Consider the following 18,279-nt stretch of genomic DNA (forward strand, 5'->3'; position numbering starts at 1 on the left):
TCAGGATTTATGTGTTAATTACCAATATATTTCTAATTGCCATTTAGCATGTTATTACATAGGCAAAGTTTATTACTGAAAAGATATTGAAAAAGTGAACACTGTAGTTAAAAACCTGCCAGTGACTAAAGATTTAACACTCCCTCCATGAGCTGAACAATTTGCGGTTGTAAAATTTATGTCAAAAATCAGCACAGTTTTATTACCAATTGAAAGAAGCCAACTTGGCTGCTGTCACCTTTCCTCTCATCTTGCAACCTGAGGAGAAAAACATATGGATTTATAGACCATCCTTTCCAAAACAAAGAGAAATTCTCCTTAAGTGATGATTTTATGAGTCATCCTTTAGTAAGAAATAAAGTCCCCACTGACTGAGAAATTCTTGCCAAACCTGGCATCCTAAAAACAAGATTTTATCATTCAGATTTACTTCTTCCAGAGATTTCAGTATAGCTATATTTCATGTTCAGCAGAGATTCAGCGAAGTTTTTCTGAGAGGTATTGAAAGAAAATAAAAAGTGCTCTCTACTCCCAGTTATACTAACATATAACTATTGGACCCCAGGCTTGACCCTCAACCCGTTTCTACTTATATTTCCTTATAAGTTGAGGTGGTTGGATAAGCTGATTAAAGCTTCCTTTTAGCACTTAAAAATTTTACAATTACATTAAATTGTATTAATACGATGGAAAGTTTTTAAAAACTCCCATACTTCCCATAAAATCATATTTCCTTAGTATTTCTTACTCATTTCATCTCTCATAAAGTTGTATCTAACCCATCTTTGACCTTCGCAACTTCAGAGATTTCTACTTCACCATTCATGGACACACCCTGGACCTTTCTCTCACCAGAAACTGCTCTACTCCATTGGTATTCTGGGACTGCCTATGTATCCTGTTTTGTCACTTCCTTCCTCATTATACACCTATTTGTCATCCCAGTAGAAGTGTGCAGTCCCTTAAACCCTCATTACTTTATAATTCTCAACAGCCCATCAAGGTTGTACTTCCTTCCCCATGCATCCCAGATCTCACATAAACCATTTGGACTACATTCTTACCATCCTCCTTAATCCTTTTCTGCCTCTATCTTTGGAAACTCAACTCTGCATCCATCCAGCTGTTTGCCCCTCTCCTCCTGAAGCCAAGCTGTGGGGCCTGCTGGAGACAAACTCTTCACCCTGTGAACTTCACCCTGTGAACCCTGTGAACTCATGCCAACACGTGCCATGCACGTGCCTGGGGAAGTCAGCTTCCCCTCTGGCTCAGAGTAGAATCCTAAGTCCTTGCTGAGATGTCCAAGGGCCTCCACAGTCTAGCCAATTGGCTCTCCGACCTTGTCTCCTCCTACTGCACTCCAGCTCTCAGCGCCCAAGCATCTGGCCTCTTTGCTGACCTTTGTTCAAATCAAATTTATTCTCACTTCTGACCATCTGCACTTGCTATTTCCTCTTGCCAGAATACTTTCTTCAGATACCTGCATGGCCAACCCCCTCATCTCTTTCAGATTTTCCCTCATAAGTCACCTTCTCAATAAGATCTTCCCTGGCCAAAACCTTTAAAATTTCAACTTCCTCTCCACACCTTTTCATATCTCCATTCCATGTTTGCTTTTTTTCTTAGAAAGAAAGTGATAGATTATTACAAGCTACCATACTATTTATTGTATTTATTTACGGTGCTTATTATGTCACCCTTACTAAAATGTAAGCTCCTCAAGGACAGAGATTTTTGCCCATTTTGTTCTTTTCTGTATCCTCAGCACTTGTAATAGTTTCTGATACCTAATAGGCACTTAATTAATATTTGTGAAATGAATGGACAGACGATTATGGTCTCCAGCCTTAGCTCAATTTACATCACTGTACTTCATCTGTCTACAGATTGTTCCATTTCTCTCCGTAGCTTTCTCAAACTTCACCATGATCTTCTTATTCTACATTACCACATCTATCAGAAGATAACATCATCTCTAAAAACTGAAAAATTCACTCAAACTTCCTGTGCTTTCTCTCCTTGCTGTTCATCTACACCTATGCTCATTTTCATCTTTTTTTCTACCCAGTGAGAAAAGTGTGATTCTTCTAGATCCAGGCTGACCCTAGCACTCCTAGTCTGAAACTAATGTTACCACATCCAACACTCCTCTCTACTGCGAATTACTTAAACTTTCCTTAATAACTTCAACCTCTGCCTTTCCACCACCTCTTTTGCAGAAACTTGCCTGGTGCCTGCCTTGTGTCTTCTAAATTAAATTCAATCTAATCCTACTCTTATACCAATGAATGATTAACTGACATTTTTTATATGAGAATGTAAACTCTTAAACTAAAGAGAAATATCTAATAATTAAATTTCAGGCTTCTATTATTTGCCTGTGGGAAGAATTTGAGGTTTAGGGATCTCCTCTGCGCTCATGAAATCATACTCATTCAACTTTTTCCTTGTCCATTTAGGTTTGAAATTCTATGGTGTTGCTGGATACATAGGAGAGATGTGGACCTAATCCAGAGGGATATTCTAAAAGGTTTTTGAAAACAAATTACAGCAGTGTTTTAAAGAGAAAAGAAATGGATTACCTATGCCATTTTATAGGAAGTACAATATGCATGAAAATATTATGTCTGCTTTGTGCCTTTAAAAGGAGTATTAGGAAGTTATTCTAGAAAAGGTGATGTATTGTTGAAATAGTCACTTACCCTGAATTCTTGTCATTGTTATCTGTCAGGATAAAAACAATGCACAAAGCAGTTAATAATAATGACACAATGACATAGTCATTAACAATTTTGCTCTGAAAAAAAAAACAATTTTGCTCTGGAAAAACATTCCCATAAATTAGCTTTATTCATGGAACATTGCGAAATGACTATTCGCCTTTTTCTCCTTTTTTTTTTCATTCTCTCTCTCTTTCTCTCTCTCTTTCTCTCTCTCTTTCTTTCTCTGTCTCCTTCATATTACACAAGAAGATACCCTGTCAGGTTCAGGACTGCTGGCTTGACTACATTTTTCGATATTTCTACAAGTTTTAAGATATTTGTATTTTTTGAATGTCCACTGGAGACCAATATTTTTAAATTAGCTGAAGAAAATCTAATTTTTTGAACTACCAAGTAAAATGAATATTTATTGTTTGGTTCCTTGGAAACATCAGAATTTATCTATTTAAAATTGAGACCACAAATTAACTAAACAATAAGATGATGTTGATACTCCCATGCCAGGAGAAATCACAGTATTGAGGTGGATGTGATTTTCTCCAGGCTAGCCAATGAAGGGTAGGAAGTGAAAGTGAGGATGCAAGGTCACTGAGTATAGGGAAACAACAGGGAAAGGAATTCAGGGTGCTAATGTCAACCATCACCATGGGACAGCACATCCTGATTCTCTGGCATTTTAATTATGTACTTTAAGTAAGAGTAAAGAGGCATTATAGAATAGATTGAGATAACATCTTGGGTTTGGGAATCAGAACTGGATTAGGATAATGGATCCATTAATTATTGTTCCTGTAATCGTTGCCAAGTTTAAATATATATATATATATATATATATATATATATATATATATATAGAGAGAGAGAGAGAGAGAGAGAGAGAGAGAGAGAGAAAGAGAGAGACAGCTAAGTCTCATTTTCTTCTTCTGTAAGTTGTAAAATCATAGGATTTTTTTTAAAATAATAATTTAGGGGTACCTGGGCAGCTCAGTCGGTTAGGTGACTGACTCTCAGTTTCAGTTCAGGTCATGATCTCAGGGATCATGAGATTAAGACCCCTCAGTATGGCTCCCCCTCAGCAGGGAGACTGCTTCCCCTATGGTTTCTTTCTGCCCCTCCCCCTGCTCAGGCTCTCTCTCTCTTTCAAATAAGTAAATAAATCTTTAAAAATAATAATAATTGCTTGGAATCACTTGTGCTCACTAGATGTTAAGTAGTAATGCTATGGGTCCTCTTTCCCATCATCGCATTCTGGCCAGCAGTCTCAGTAGTTTCTCGCTGAATAATCACCACTGTAATCAATTATAATGATAGATGAATAAAGGCAATAATAATAACCAATGCTGGAACAACACTACTTTACTGGGAAAGAGATATTTATAGATAACATACTTTCATTCACCCACACTTTGTGTGTTTTTTTCCCAGGATCATAATTTATTGTACAAACTATCACATGATGAGTTGACATTAGCTTCTCCAGGCATGGGAACTTAACAGGTGACGTACAGTTTAAATTCCACTTATGTGGCTTTCACAGTTGGTGCTTTTGTAGACCTTAACTTGAAGTATAAGATCATCAAAGCAATGCCTTCATATGTGGCCAGTACCCAATTCATTCTACTTGTGAGAGTGTAAGAGTTGAAATGTTTTTTGATATCAGTGAAATGGACTTGGGCATCCATTTCTGGATTTGTCATGATTTTAATATTGCAAAAGATACCAATTCCACTGGTTATATCCTTCAATGTACAGTTCATGTGTTTTTACCTAGCATTTTCAAACATTCCATTACATGGATTCTGGAGAGAACCACCCATTTGTGGGTGAGAAGTGCATCCTGTAATGGTTCTCCATATTATTGTGCCTTGACTCTGCCCTTTGAAACTTCACTAGTTTGTCCACTTTTGCTCTAACCTCTTTTTATATAAGTGACAGTAAGAGAAAAAGGCCACTTACAGAATGTGCTTGACTCAAAACCATAATTGTCCTCTCCAAATTTCTTCACACTGCGAAGAATTACTGCATCAGACATGGTAATTGCAATCTGCAGTCAATAACCCTATAAAATAAAAATAATCATTGCAATTATTTTTCTTTAGGCAAAGTAAACAAATGAAAGAACAGTTTGGTAGAAGAAATAACTTTCACTAACATTATAATCTTCACTAAAAAGCAGATTTTTTAATTAATCAATAACTCCATGAAAGACTCTAATTATTGGGAATGAAAAGGCAAACCATTGATTATGGTTTTCCCCTAGTTGATGAATGGATAGTTACTTTTTATTTGTTTGTTCTTTCTGTCTGTCCTTCCTTCCTTTCTTCCTCCTTTCCCTCCTTCCTTCCATGAGTAAAAATAAAAACCACTGGAACTGCACAACCAACTGATGATATTCTTGGGTTAATGTAGTGGAATGACAATACCTAATACTGGTGGATAGACTTCAGTGCTCCTATGTAAATGCAGCTCCTAGATTGAGGATATGGTGAGTCCAGTGTGGACCAGGGGAATAACTACCCATTCATTTCATAAAACAAGTGTAACCTTGACATCAAAACAAACAAGAATGGTATAAAAAAAATCGAAATATAATTATTTTTGAAAATAGATTAAAAATTGCTAAATATGTTAAGTGGAATTTAGCAGTTCATGAAAAAATGTAATGAGCAATGTTGATCCCAGGAATACAATGATGGTTTTATGAAAAATTTTGATCATTTTGATAGACCCAGAAAAAGTATTCAGTAAAAATCAATATCCATTACTGACTTCTAAAATCCTATAAGATTAAAGAAATCATTATCAGCAACTCCAATGAATAGATTTTGGGTAATGATCAGCAGCGAATACTAGAACCATTAGCTGAAATATTGGCAAAGATTAAATATCTAGTAGTACAAAGTATTGCAAAGATGTAGAGGGAAAACATTACATTAAGCCATTATATCTCCTTAAGCTCCTCTGGGCTCTCATAGTTTCTCATACTTTCCTCGTTTTTGATGACCTTGACAGTTTTGAGGAGTATTGAGCAGTTATTTTGTAGAATGTCCTCTAAAATGGGACTTATCTGATATTTTTCTTAGGATTTTTCTCAGGATTAGACAGGGATTGTATATTTGGGGGAGGAAAACCATAGAGGTAAAGTACTCTTTTCATTACATCATATCAATGGTACTATCAACATAATAGTACTGATCAACATGGTTTATAAAAAATAAATTTTTAAATTTTTATTTGAATTCAATTAATTAACATAGAATGTATTATTGGTTTCAGAGGTAGAGGTCAGTGATTCGTCAGTCTTATATAACACCCAGTGCTCATTACATCATGTGCCCTCCTTAAGGTCCATCTCCCAGTTACGCCATCCCCTTACCCCTCTTCCATCCAGCAACCCCCAGTTTGTTTCCAATGATTCAGGGTCTTTTATGGTTTGTCTCTCTCTCTCTCTGATTTTGCCTTGTTTTATTTTTTCTTCTCTTCCCTTATGATCCTCTGTTTTGTTTTTTAAATTCCACATATGAGTGAGATCATACGATAACTATCTTTCACTGATTGACTTATTTCACTTAGCATAATGTCTTCTAGTTCCATCCATATCTTTGCAAATGGCAATAATTCATTTTTGATAGCTGAGTAGTATATATATATATATATATATATATATATATATATACTACATTTTATTTATCTATTCATTTGTTGATGCTCATCTGGGCTCTTTGCATACTTCGGCTATTGGGGACATTGCTACTATAAACCTTAGGTACAGATGCCCCTTTGGATCAGTACATTTTTATCTTTGGGGTAAATACCCAATAGTGCAATTGCTGGGTTGTAGGGTAGCTCTATTTTCAACATTTTGAGGAACCTCCATATTGTTTTCCAGAATAGCTGTACCAGCTTACCTTCCTACCAATAGTGTAAGAAGGTTCCCCATTCTCTGCATCCTCGCCAACATCTGTCATTTCCTGACTTGTTAATTTTAGCCTTCTGACCTGTGTCAGGTGGTTTTTATTTCTTTTCCCCTGATGCTGAGTGATGTTGAACATTTTTTCATGTGTCTGTTGGCCATTTGTACGTCGTCTTTGGAGAAATGTCTGTTTGTGTCCTCTGCCTATTTCTTGATTAAGATTATTTGTTCCTTGGGTGTTGAGTTTGATAAATTCTTTGTATATCTTGGATACTAGCCCTGTATCTGATGTGTCATTTGTAAATATCTTCTTTGATTATCTTTTGGTTTTGTCGACTGTTTCCTTTGCTGTACAAAAGCTTTTTATCTTGATGAAGTCAAGATAGCTCATTTTTGCCTTTGGAGATATGTCTAGTAAGAAATTGCTGTGGCTGAGGTCAAAGAAGTCTGTGTTCTCCACTAGGATTTTGATGGATTCCTGTCTCACATATAGGTTTTTCATTCTTTTTGAGTCTATTTTTGTGTATGGGGTGAGGAAATGGTCCAATTTTATTCTTCTGCATGTGGTTGTCCGATTTACCCAAGAGCATTTGTTGAAGAGACTTTTTTCCATTGTATATTCTTTCCTGCTTTATTAAAGATGAGTTGACCATAGAGTTGAGGGTCCATTTCTGGTTTCTCTATTCTATTCCATTTATCTGTTTTTGTGCCAGTACCATACTGTCTTGATGATTACAGCTTTGTAATAGAGCTTGAAATTTGGAATTGTAGTGCCACCAGTTTTGGTTTTCTTTTTTTTAAAGATTTTATTTATTTATTCATGAGAGACAGAGAGAGAGAGAGAGGCAGAGACACAGGCAGAGGGAGAAGCAGGCTCCATGCAGGGAGCCCAATGTGGGACTCGATCCTGGGTCACCAGGATCATGCCCTGGACTGAATGAAGGCACTGCTAAACTGCTGAGCCACCCGGGCTGCCCAGTTGATAGCATTTTGATAAAGAGTGCATTGAATGTATAGATTGCTCTAGGTAGCATAGACATATTAACAGTATTTGTTCTTCGAATCCATGAGCATGCAACATTGTTCATTTCTTTATGTCTTCCTCAATTTCTTTTATGAGTGTTCTGTAGTTTTCTGAGTACAGATCCTTTGCCTCTTTTGTTAGGTTTATTCCTAGGTGAAGTACCCTCATTACATCATATCAAAAGTACTACTGACATAATAGTGCCAACCAACATGATTTATAAAAATAAATTTTAAAAAATAAATTCAATATTAAGAAGTAGAGTGAGAAACATTATTTTATTAATCAATTTAGGAGGTCAGTAAAATAAAAAAATCTACAAGAACTAGATTCAAAATTACTTTATTCAACAACAGTTTATTACTATAGCAGTATTACACCCAGAGAATGCAATGCTCACTGGTTATATCATTTTTGAAATTTTAAACAAAGACTTATTTTTTAAAAGGCAAAGAAAGAAATTCTTTGATCATGATAAAATGAGAAAACTTCAACGATAGTTGTAATATTACATCTCCTAATTTTAAAATAAGACTTTTTTTAAAAAAAAATTCAGTGTTCAATGATTTTTTCCTGGCTTAGCTCATCATTTAAAAAGGTTTCTTTCCACTGGCATGCAAATATTTGGCAACACTTAGAGGCTAGCGGTGTCATGTCTTGTCCATGAACTTCAGTCTTACAGATCCTATGGCTTCACTCCATGTTATTGGATACATTTTTTAACCTCTCTCCAGGCTCTGAATTCTCCTTCAGATCAGTGGTGGTGATGGTGGTACTAAGGAGGAGAATGATGATCAACCAACATACTCTCTTCATTTTCCCTCTCTGTGCCCTCTGCAATTCTATACAGTTGTTTTCATATTGAGTTTGCTTACCTTTTGCTTCTTTCTGAACATAGTGACTTTTGTGATCTCTACTATTAAAGAGTAACATTCTCAAACACAAAAATTCATGCATATCATGGATCTCCATCCCTGTAGCATTGACACTGCCTTCAGCCAATGACCACCAGGAACACAACTATAGTCGAACAGTCTGGATTCATTACTTATTGCAGTGAGGGGGAACACACGGTAGGAACCATGGGATGTCTCAGTAAAAGAGTGTTAGAAAGAACCTATTATAGGACTTGGGGTTCAGTTAGGTGATTGGAAGAGGATCCATGAAAATGGGGGTTTGCTTCAGATTGGATGCTGCCAGAAAGCAAGAGCAATTTTCATGACTGGGTACAGAAACAATCACTCATAGCAAGAGAGAGGGATGAGGATGAGAGAGGATGTTTGGTATTTTGTGGGTTGCACAATGACCTTGTTTTTATCTGTGTTTAGGCAAAATTATGGACTGGCTTTACTGTGCTTCATTTTTAACCTGACTCATAGTGAATTTGTCTGAGGTTGGTTGGATGGTTATTTTTACGTATCAATTTGAGGAAACTAAGGGATGCCCACATAGCTGTAAAGAATTATTTCTGGGTATGTCTGTGATGTGTTTCCAGAAGAGATTAGCATTTGAATCTGTAGAAGACTGCCCTGATCACTGCAGATGGGCATTATTCATTCAATACCCTGAAGTCCTGACTAAAACAAAAAGGCAGAGAAGTTGATGGCAGAGAAACTAAAAGACATTTTTCTAAAGAAGACATCCAAACGGCCAATAGGTACATGAAAAGATGCTCAACATCACCCATCATCAGGAAAATGCATATCAAAACCATAATAACATATCACCTCACATCTGTTAGAATGACTATCATCAAGAAGACATTAAATAACCAGTGTTGGTGACGATTTTGAGAAAAGGGAACCCTCAAGTCCTGTTGATGGGAAAATAAACTGGTTTAGTCACTATGGTAATCAGTATGGAGGTTCCTTAAGAAATTAAAAATACAGGGGCACATGGGTGGCTCAGATGGTTAAGCATCTGCCTTTGTTTTTTGTTGTTGTTGTTGTTGTTTGTTTGTTGTGTTTTGTTTTAAGCATCTGCCTTTGGTTCAGGTCCTGATCTTGGGTTCTGGGATGGAGCCCCTGTGGGGATTCCCACTCCTGCTCAGTGAGGAGTCTGCTTCTCCCTCTCTCTCTAGCCCTCCTCCACTTGTGTGCACCCTCGTGAGCGTACTTTCTCTCTCTCTCTCTCTCTCGCAAATAAATAAAATCTTTTTCAAAAAAAGAAATTAAAAATACAGCTATCATATGATCCAGCAATCCCATTTCTGAGTATATACCCAAAGGAAATTAAAATAGGATATTGAAGAGATACCTGCACTCCTGTGTTTACTGCAGCATTATTCAATATAGCCAAGATACAGAAACAACCCTAAGTGCCCATCAATGGATGAATAGATTAAAAGAGATGTGGCATATACATATGTATATATGCACACACATATATAGCATATATAAAACTTTGTATGTACATATGTACACACACATACATATACACACACACATATATATAATGGAATATTATTCAACCATAAGAAAGAAGGAAATTCTGCCACTTGTGACAACATGAATGGACCTTGAGGGCATTATGTTTAATGAGATAAGCCAGACAGAGAAAGAAAAATATTGTATGATTTTGTCTATCTGTGAAATCTAAAAAAGCTGAAATTGTAGAAACAGAGACTAGAATGGTGGTTACCAGAGATTGAGGGGTGGAGGGATTGGGGAGATGTTAAAGGATACAAACTTGCAACTAGAAGATGAGAATATTCTGAAGATCTAATGCATAACCTAATGATTATAGTCAACAATACTGTATTGTATACTTCAAAATTGCTAAGAGGCTATATCTTAAATGTTCTCATCACAAAAAAAGAAATGACAATTATGTAACATGATAGAGGTGTTAGCTAAAGCTATGGTGGTAATTCAAATTGCCGTATATAAATGTATCAAAGCAACAAGTTGTATACCTTCAACTTATACAATGTTGTATGTCAAATACTTCTGAGTAAAAAATAAATTAATTTTTTGAAGGCCAGAAGAGGATGAATTTGCTCTTCTACTTTAGCTGGGACATCCATCCTTTCCTGGCCTTGGACATCATTGCTGCTGGTTCTTAGCCCTTTGATTGGTTGCTCAGTCAGAAATTGAAGCTAGTTGCCTTATCTCTGCCCAGGTCAGAAATGGCAGTGATGAATTCTGAAGGCCATTGTGTTGAAAAAGTTGATGACTTGCATGCATCCACAAAGGCAGTGGCCATTTTATAATGCTAAGTCTGGGAAAGTGCAATGAGATACCAAAATTTCTATGACAAATAAACAAAAGCCTTGCTTGTGATATTTTTCCAGGAAAGGCAATGTTTCCAGAATCAGATGTTAGATGAATTGCCTCATATCATTATAAGCATAGAATGAAATTCTGGTATATCTGTAGACCATGTTTTCTTTACTGGTTAGTTACTTTTTAATTAAATGAGATCCTGGGAAACATAGCAGATGCTGGAGAATATCTCTGATAGTTTCTGAAACCCTGGAAACATAGTGAGAATCTAGTTGTCAGTAATAAACAGGTTTGTTTCACAGGGTTGTGAGAGCGTGTCTCCTCACCTGGCACATTCCATGATTTAAACATGCTCTGGTATTTTTTTTTAATTTTTATTTACTTATGATAGAGAGAGAGAGAGAGAGGCAGAGACATAGGCAGAGGGAGAAGCAGGCTCCATGCACCGGGAGCCTGATGTGGGATTCGATCCTGGGTCTCCAGGATCGTGCCCTGGGCCAAAGGCAGGCGCCAAACCGCTGCACCACCCAGGGATCCCCATGCTCTGGTATTTTGACACATTATTTCCCCACCCTAATCAGCAGACATAATGTCAACTAATTCTACTCTCTCAGCTGTTAACTATAGTACCCTAAGCTAACAGTTTTGTTCTTGAGCTTCCTAAAGTGTGTGAAGGGTTCTTGGGTATCACACATTGCAGGAACCTTTAATTAAGGTTTCCTAACAATTTACCATAACAAAATTTCACTTTAACCAACACAAAAGAACTCAGAATTGAAAATAAGGTACTATGCTATCTCCTTTTCACTCTGTCTTTTCATAAATTGAATAATTTTAATCTCTAAAAAAAATCTCTTTGGAAACAGATTGAGAATTTTCAAGTCTTCCAGGAGGATGGCCTTCCAATAAACTCAGAAAGTCTAGTTGTCAAGATTTCTAAGCACTGGCTGGCAGACTTTGGCCACCTAATTGTGGAAACCCCAAGAATTCTTAAGTGTCCACACCAGCATCACTGTCCCTCTCTACTAAATGGCATGTGGTCTATGTGCAGACTATCTGTGCTTCTGTTTAACTATCCAGGGTTGAAGTTTTCTTTTCTTTGATTAAATGTGTAATCTTATCAACATTGAGGACAGTCTCCTGACCTTTCCTGGTAGACACATCTCAGATATTTCTACTTTAGAACACTAACAACAATATTCTGGAAGACCACTGAAGGGGAGGAGATCCTGAATGGATCACCTGAGAGAACTGAGGACATTGACAAATGTCAGAAAGAGGGATAAATAAGAAGTGCTATGGGGGATGGGGTGCCTGAGGCTGTCAAAACTGGTCGATATAGAGTTCTATAAACCATGTCAGGGTTAACCCAAAAATCCAATGAATACAAAATGTCAGTGCCCACCATGGGCCAATACATCAAGGCTGCTAAGTGTAACTTCAAGACACAAGTCTGGCTATTGATGCTGCAGGAGAATGGAAAAAGAAAACAGGAAGAAAGAAGGAAGGAAGGGGAAGGAAGGAAGAAAGAAAGAAGGAAAGAAAGAAGAAAGAAGAAAAGAAAGAAAGAAGAAAGAAAGAAAGAAAGAAAGAGAAAGAGAGAGAGAGAAAGAAAGAAAGAAAGAAAGAAAGAAAGAAGAAGAAAGAAAGAAAGAAAGAAAGAAAGAAAGAAAGAAAGAAAGAAAGAAAAGGAAAGGAGAGGAAAGAAAGAAAAGGAAAGACGGAAAGGAAAAGAGGAGAGAAAAGAAACAGGTCAGGAATAATAATTCTCTCAGAGGCTGGAATCCTTCCAGGCTGAAGATACAGCTATAATAGGAGCATTGGCCTACTTCCTGTTTTTGTAAATAAAGCTTTATTGGAACACAATCATGTCCATTAGTTTTAATATTGTCTTTGGTTGTTCTTGTGCCACAATAGCAGAGTTGAGTAGCTGTGACAGAGATAAACTTACATCCCCCACCCCCCACCAATGCTTAAAACATTTACTTTCTAGGGCAGTCGGGATGGCACAGCGGTTTAGTGCCTGCCTTCAGCCCGGGGTGTGATCCTGGAGACCTAGAATCGAGTCCCACGTCGGGCTCCTGGCGTGGAGCCTGCTTCTCCCTCTGCCTGTGTCTCTGTCTCTGTCTCTCTCTCTCTCTGTGTCTCTCATGAATAAATAAATAAAATTTAAAAAAAATTACTGTGTAGCTTTCTGCAGAAATGTTTGCCGATTCCTGTATTATGAGGTCAGTTCCAGACAGTTCTGGTGCCTGGGGAGAAATATTGGAGAACCTGACTTACCCAACCTAAAACCATATGGAGGGCACCAGCCCTCTAACGTGCCCTGTCCTCATGGAACTTACAGTGCAGCAGGGAAGACAGGTGCTACATGAGAAAGGACAAGCGTGGTGACTGTGAGGGAAGGGGAAGCATGGGTAGCTCCACGAGCCTCAATAGGAGGCCCTGCCCTTGTCTGGGCAACTGGAGGAGACTTTGGAGCTAGAGCATTTTCATCCTGGGATATCTCCTCATAGGAGATGAGGGTGATAAATTAGCCAAGGAAATGGGAGAGAGAACAGCTTCCCAGGCAGGGAGGAGTACGTGAAAAGGCCCAGACCCGAGAGAGAGCACGTAGGTTTAGGACAGAAGAATGTCCAGTGAGTGTGAGGGAAAGTGGATGCACATCTCTGAAGGATGTGGCTGCTGGATTCCCTCAGGGCCTCATCTCTAACAGTGAGGACTTGGGACCTTATCCCAGTGGCAAGGAAACTAATAAAGAGTTTTAGGCAAGATAAAGATAGGATCATTTTTACACTAAAAAAAAAAAAAAAAAAAAAAAAACCACCAACACTCTGATAAGGCTTGGAACTTGAGAGCCCACACGCAGAGGGACTAGAAAATCTGTCTGGGAAGGACAAAAATTCTTCCAGGCCAGGCAAGCAGGCACCCTCGTTTAGCAGAGCACAGACCCGACAGTCCACCTCACTCTCGGGCAGATAGGCCGGAGGTGACCCAAAGAAATAGGTTTCTGGTGCCCCAGAGCCAAGCCATTGGTGCCCAGGCTCTTGTCACTTTAGGAGATGCCTTCTCTATTATATCATGTACCAGGTTTTCAGTTGTCTCTGGGGAGATTTGTTCTGCTTTCCATTTCATTTCCCCCCAGTTACTATCTTTGAAACATGTTGGTCTTGCTTTGGACTCAGGAGGAAGAGGCTGAGGTTGTTCTATATCCAGGCCAAGATAATAAGGAGAATCTAAATGTGCTAATGGCCATTGAGGAGCTGGAGGGATGGCGAGGAGTACTAGGCCAGGCTCAGGAGTAGAGTGGCCTTCACCTCACCCCACATCACACGGTGAATATTCTCCTTGGCTTTTCTCTTGTGAGGTTTCTCCTTTTATAAAAGTTTTCAAGGCCACCAGCACCACATACTCCCCTTCCTTGGCTTCTCAGAAAAGCAGAACTGCTCCTGGTTCCCTTGAATTTGAAAGTTACCTCCTAAGCCACAAATTCTGATTTTTAAAGCTCTTTAAATGTCTTTCACGCTGACATGCAGAAATGTAGGTAGCACACTTTTGATATTATTAAACCCAGCAAATGATTTGTTTCTCCCAAGGATCATTAAAAGGAGGAAGGAAATATTAGTTTATGCTAAGAAGCAGAAAAATAGGAAAATACTGTCTTGCGGGTAAGCGGGTTATGCCTTCCAACAAAGTGGAAGATAGGATAGGATAAAAAGGAGGCCCCTTTAGCCTCGAGGACTGCAGCTGATGGACAAGGGAAAGAAATGAAATGGAAGACTGAAGAATTGCACTCAAACAAGAAGTCTAACGTCAGCATTACTCCCAGCTTTTCTTGATCTCCACGCCCATAGTTCTCCCATCTGTGCAAAGCAACACACAACTCTGACCCTTGATTCTTGCAATGGAACCTGGGCTTTTTTTCTCCTTCTTCTTTTTTTTTTTTTTTTTCAATTTCAGTGTCTTTTAAAACTACTGAGTGAGCAGGGGTTTTGTTTTTTTTTTCCTACGTGACTTCCTAACCTATTTGCAACATTCATAGCAAATATTTGTCACCATTACCCTTAGTAGAAGGACACACATGTTATTCAAGGGCCTTACAATCAAGTAGGGGGCAGGGCATGTAAACAGGAACTCCCAGGCAGGGAAACAGAGGCTCCAGAGATAATGGCAGAGGGTTACAGAGCAGAGGAGGAGGGTACCCTAGTCTACAGGGGTGAGGGATGTGTGGGGCTGGGGGGGGAGGGGGGCACACACAGAAACAACTTCTGTTAAACAAAAGCTTGTAAATAAGTTAACACCTCACAAGTATAATAACCATTGTTAGATCCCAATATTAAGAATTTTGGGTACACTCCATGTCATTTCTAATACGTCTAGCAAGCTATTCTTCTCTCAAAACACTTGGAAATACCACACTCTATTCCCAGTCTTCAATGTGAATGATATTTGACTGATATGTTCAAATCAGCAGCAGCATTTCTACTAGCTAGGGAAACCTACGAGAGGGAAAATAAGATTCTAGAAACCAACTCCCCACCCCCCAGCCAGGCATGCAGAGCCCATATTCTTTAGTATCTGAATTATTGAAAACTGAGAGAATGAGGAAATGAGCATGGTGTGGGAGAAAAGATCAAGTCGGCATAGTCCTATATTAAGCCAGCACCAGCTTTTGGGACAGGAATTTGTTTTCTGTGCAAACAGAATTGTGCTTTCATACAACCAAGATTTAAACACTCACTAGTATTTTTATTTTGGGCAGATTATTCAATCCATTCACCCATTTGCACCACACACCCCATATACCACCCCCACTCGCACATTCTCAAGAGAATTGATGCATAAAGTAGTATTACTATAAATGAGACAGTGACCAAGAGCCATCTGTATCGCCTATCACATTGTGACATCATCGACGTACTCGGCAAGTTCCTATGGAAGCATCATAGTATTGTTTATCGCATGACAAGCCTTTAGTGGATCAAACACACAACACCCTACCAAGTAGAACCTGGAGCATGTGGACTTGCAGAACGTAGTCCTCAAAACGGTGCAGACGGTAGAAGTCACTTACCTGTGAACATGAACTTGAGGCAGCCGGAGAAGCGAGCCACTCCACCATGGAGAGTCAAAGGGTTTTACAACCTTTTCCCACTTCAGTTTTCACCCTTATAAAACGCTGAACAGAATTCAAGCTTTTTTGAAAACATTATCTATTTGCTGACAGGTCAATGCCCCAAAGGCCAGCCTACGCACAGTTCAGTGACATCTGAGGAAAGGTTGAACACACTGGAAACAATAACCCCAAGCCCAAAGTATGCCTGGGAAGCCGCGTGAGGGCGCCAACAGGCTTTGGAAAATGCAGATTCCCTTGAAAGAAGACACAGACCCTGGCGTCCCTTCCTCCCGCAGCCTGCGAGAGTGTTGATCCTGGCCACGTCCAGCTCTTCTTTCCATAGACTTAGTCTTAGGAAGTTACTTTAAAACATAACAAGACCAAAAGCAAAAAAAAAAACCTCAAAACTTTTCCCGTTGATTTGAAAGACTACTTTTGGGAAATCCTTACATTGCAGGCCCCGGTGTTCCTGCCCCAGGCCCAGGGTTGCATGGAGATAGATAACTTGGAACAACACCTGAAACAGCCTTTTGCTCAAAACTGAATACTCACCTGACCCTTGCACTCTGGCCTCCACAGTCAATGACCTCAGGCTCTGCCCACCAGAGGAAGCCTTGTGTAAGGAGAGAGAAATGATTTTTTAAAAGGCTTAAATGAACAGAAATCCAAGTGAAATAAACACATACAGCTTCTCCAGTGGCTTTCTGCTCTCCGTTATCTATTCCTCTCCCTTGTTAATTCTTCCATTTTCTCAAATGCACTTATTTTTTTTAATCTCTCCCTGGCTGAGCTGACCCCTTCCTAAGGGCACCTCACTCTGGCCTGCAGCGATGAATAATAATAGCCAACATCAGGACGCCTGGGTGGCTCTGTGGCTCTGCCTTTGGCTCAGGGCGTGATCCCAGGGTCCCAGGTTCGAGTCCCACATCGAGCTCCTGCTTGGAGCCTACTTCTCCCTCTGCCTATGTCTCTGCTTCTCTCTGTGTCTCTCATGAACGAGTAAATAAAGTCTTAAAAATAAAAATAATAATAATAGCCAACATTGGCCAAGCTCTTATTGGGTGCCTGGTTCAGCTGGAGAGTTTTAGTTTGTATTTCTTGATTTGAATTTCTTGAAATTCCCTTGTTTGGATTTTTCAATAACCATAGGAGTTAGGTGCTATCATCATCATCATCTCCATTTTATAGTGGAGGGAACTGAAGCACAAAGAGGTTAAATAACCCACCCACCATCTTGCAACTAATAGGTGTAGAGCCTGTGCTCCTAACCACTCTATGCTAACCTACTATCCCAGGCTCTAAAATGCAGGTGATGGGCCAGTGCTTCTCAGTTTGCAGAAAAGAAAATCAAATAATGATAAGATCAGATTTTCACAACTTAAAATTTTTTAGTCATGAACTTTAAAAATCCACTACCATTTGTCTCTACTGGAATCTATATATCTATAGGATGGTTTATGATTTGGCTCTAAATTTTGTGTATTATACATATAATTTATACTTTATATTTATATTTTATATGTTTTATATATAAATATTTATTTTATATATTAAATATATGAATATATATTAATAAATATAAAATATATTATATATATAATAAAATTTCCATACATCAAGATTAGCAAACATAGGAAAAATTTCTAAGATGTTCCTCTATCTGAACTGGTTTGAGACAGGTTGACCTCTGAGGCAACACAAATGTATATAGTAATACTGGGTTTGGCACCAGTTAAGACTCAGAACAAAGAAATTTGCGCTACATAAAACCAAAAGGATATCACAGCTGTGGGTTTGTAGCCTTGATTGGGAGGAGATTTTCAGTAGAATTTTGTGTCCTTGGTTCTGGTGAATTTGTTGATAACACCCACAGGATGAAAAGGAGCTTCTCACTGGTCCTAGTGACCTAAGCCTTTCCTTTGTGTGACATGTAGATGTACAGGAAGATTAAAGACAGAAAGAGAGTTCTAGAGCTGGGAACAATATTGCAGGTATTTGGTTCAACCACATCATCTTGTAGATGCAAAAACTGAGGACAGAGCAATGACCTGTCCTGAGCCCCTTGGAGGTTTAATAACATCTTTTTCTGCTCCTTCAACTCTGGCTCTCAACCAGCCAGGACAGGCTGAATGCCAAGTTAATCATTCCTATGGTGTTTCAGCAGCAGGTGAGCTTTCTTTATGGTTTATGGTCTAAAAATAGGTAGGGCTATGGTCCCTACTGTCCTCCAGTTAAAACATTAACTGAAACACTTTTTGAGTGCTTACTGTGTGCCAAGC

At 38.7% G+C, this 18,279-nt stretch overlaps 2 protein-coding genes across 3 annotated transcripts in view; both read right to left on the minus strand.

Annotated features, from left to right (window-relative positions):
* The window catches only part of ABCB11 (ATP binding cassette subfamily B member 11), an 88,070-nt gene extending 71,778 nt beyond the window's left edge, over window positions 1-16,292 (minus strand). The window contains exons 1-4 of one of the 2 annotated variants that reach the window (XM_025460076.3): window positions 15,959-16,292; window positions 4,680-4,782; window positions 2,703-2,724; window positions 207-258 (exon numbers count right to left, since the gene is read on the minus strand). In XM_025460076.3, the coding sequence (XP_025315861.1) occupies window positions 207-258; window positions 2,703-2,724; window positions 4,680-4,755 (150 nt within the window). In that variant the 5' untranslated portion in view covers window positions 4,756-4,782; window positions 15,959-16,292. Of the gene's footprint in view, window positions 1-206; window positions 259-2,702; window positions 2,725-4,679; window positions 4,783-15,958 lie in introns of those variants that run through there. The other variant, XM_025460077.3, reaches the window with a different exon arrangement.
* On the minus strand, window positions 4,244-4,420 carry LOC118350620 (ATP synthase membrane subunit K, mitochondrial-like). The gene has a single exon (XM_035698569.1). It carries the CDS (start codon window positions 4,418-4,420, stop codon window positions 4,244-4,246), a length of 177 nt encoding a protein of 58 aa, XP_035554462.1.
* Window positions 16,293-18,279: the final 1,987 nt, after the last annotated feature.

The sequence above is a fragment of the Canis lupus genome, chromosome 36 (assembly GCF_003254725.2).
Source record: "Canis lupus dingo isolate Sandy chromosome 36, ASM325472v2, whole genome shotgun sequence".
NCBI classification, from domain to species: Eukaryota; Metazoa; Chordata; class Mammalia; order Carnivora; family Canidae; genus Canis; species Canis lupus.

Bases quoted from the DNA above. Each gene is read 5' to 3' on its own strand.
- LOC118350620 (XM_035698569.1), bottom strand. From the start codon at position 4,420: ATGACAAATCCAGAAATGGATGCCCAAGTCCATTTCACTGATATCAAA.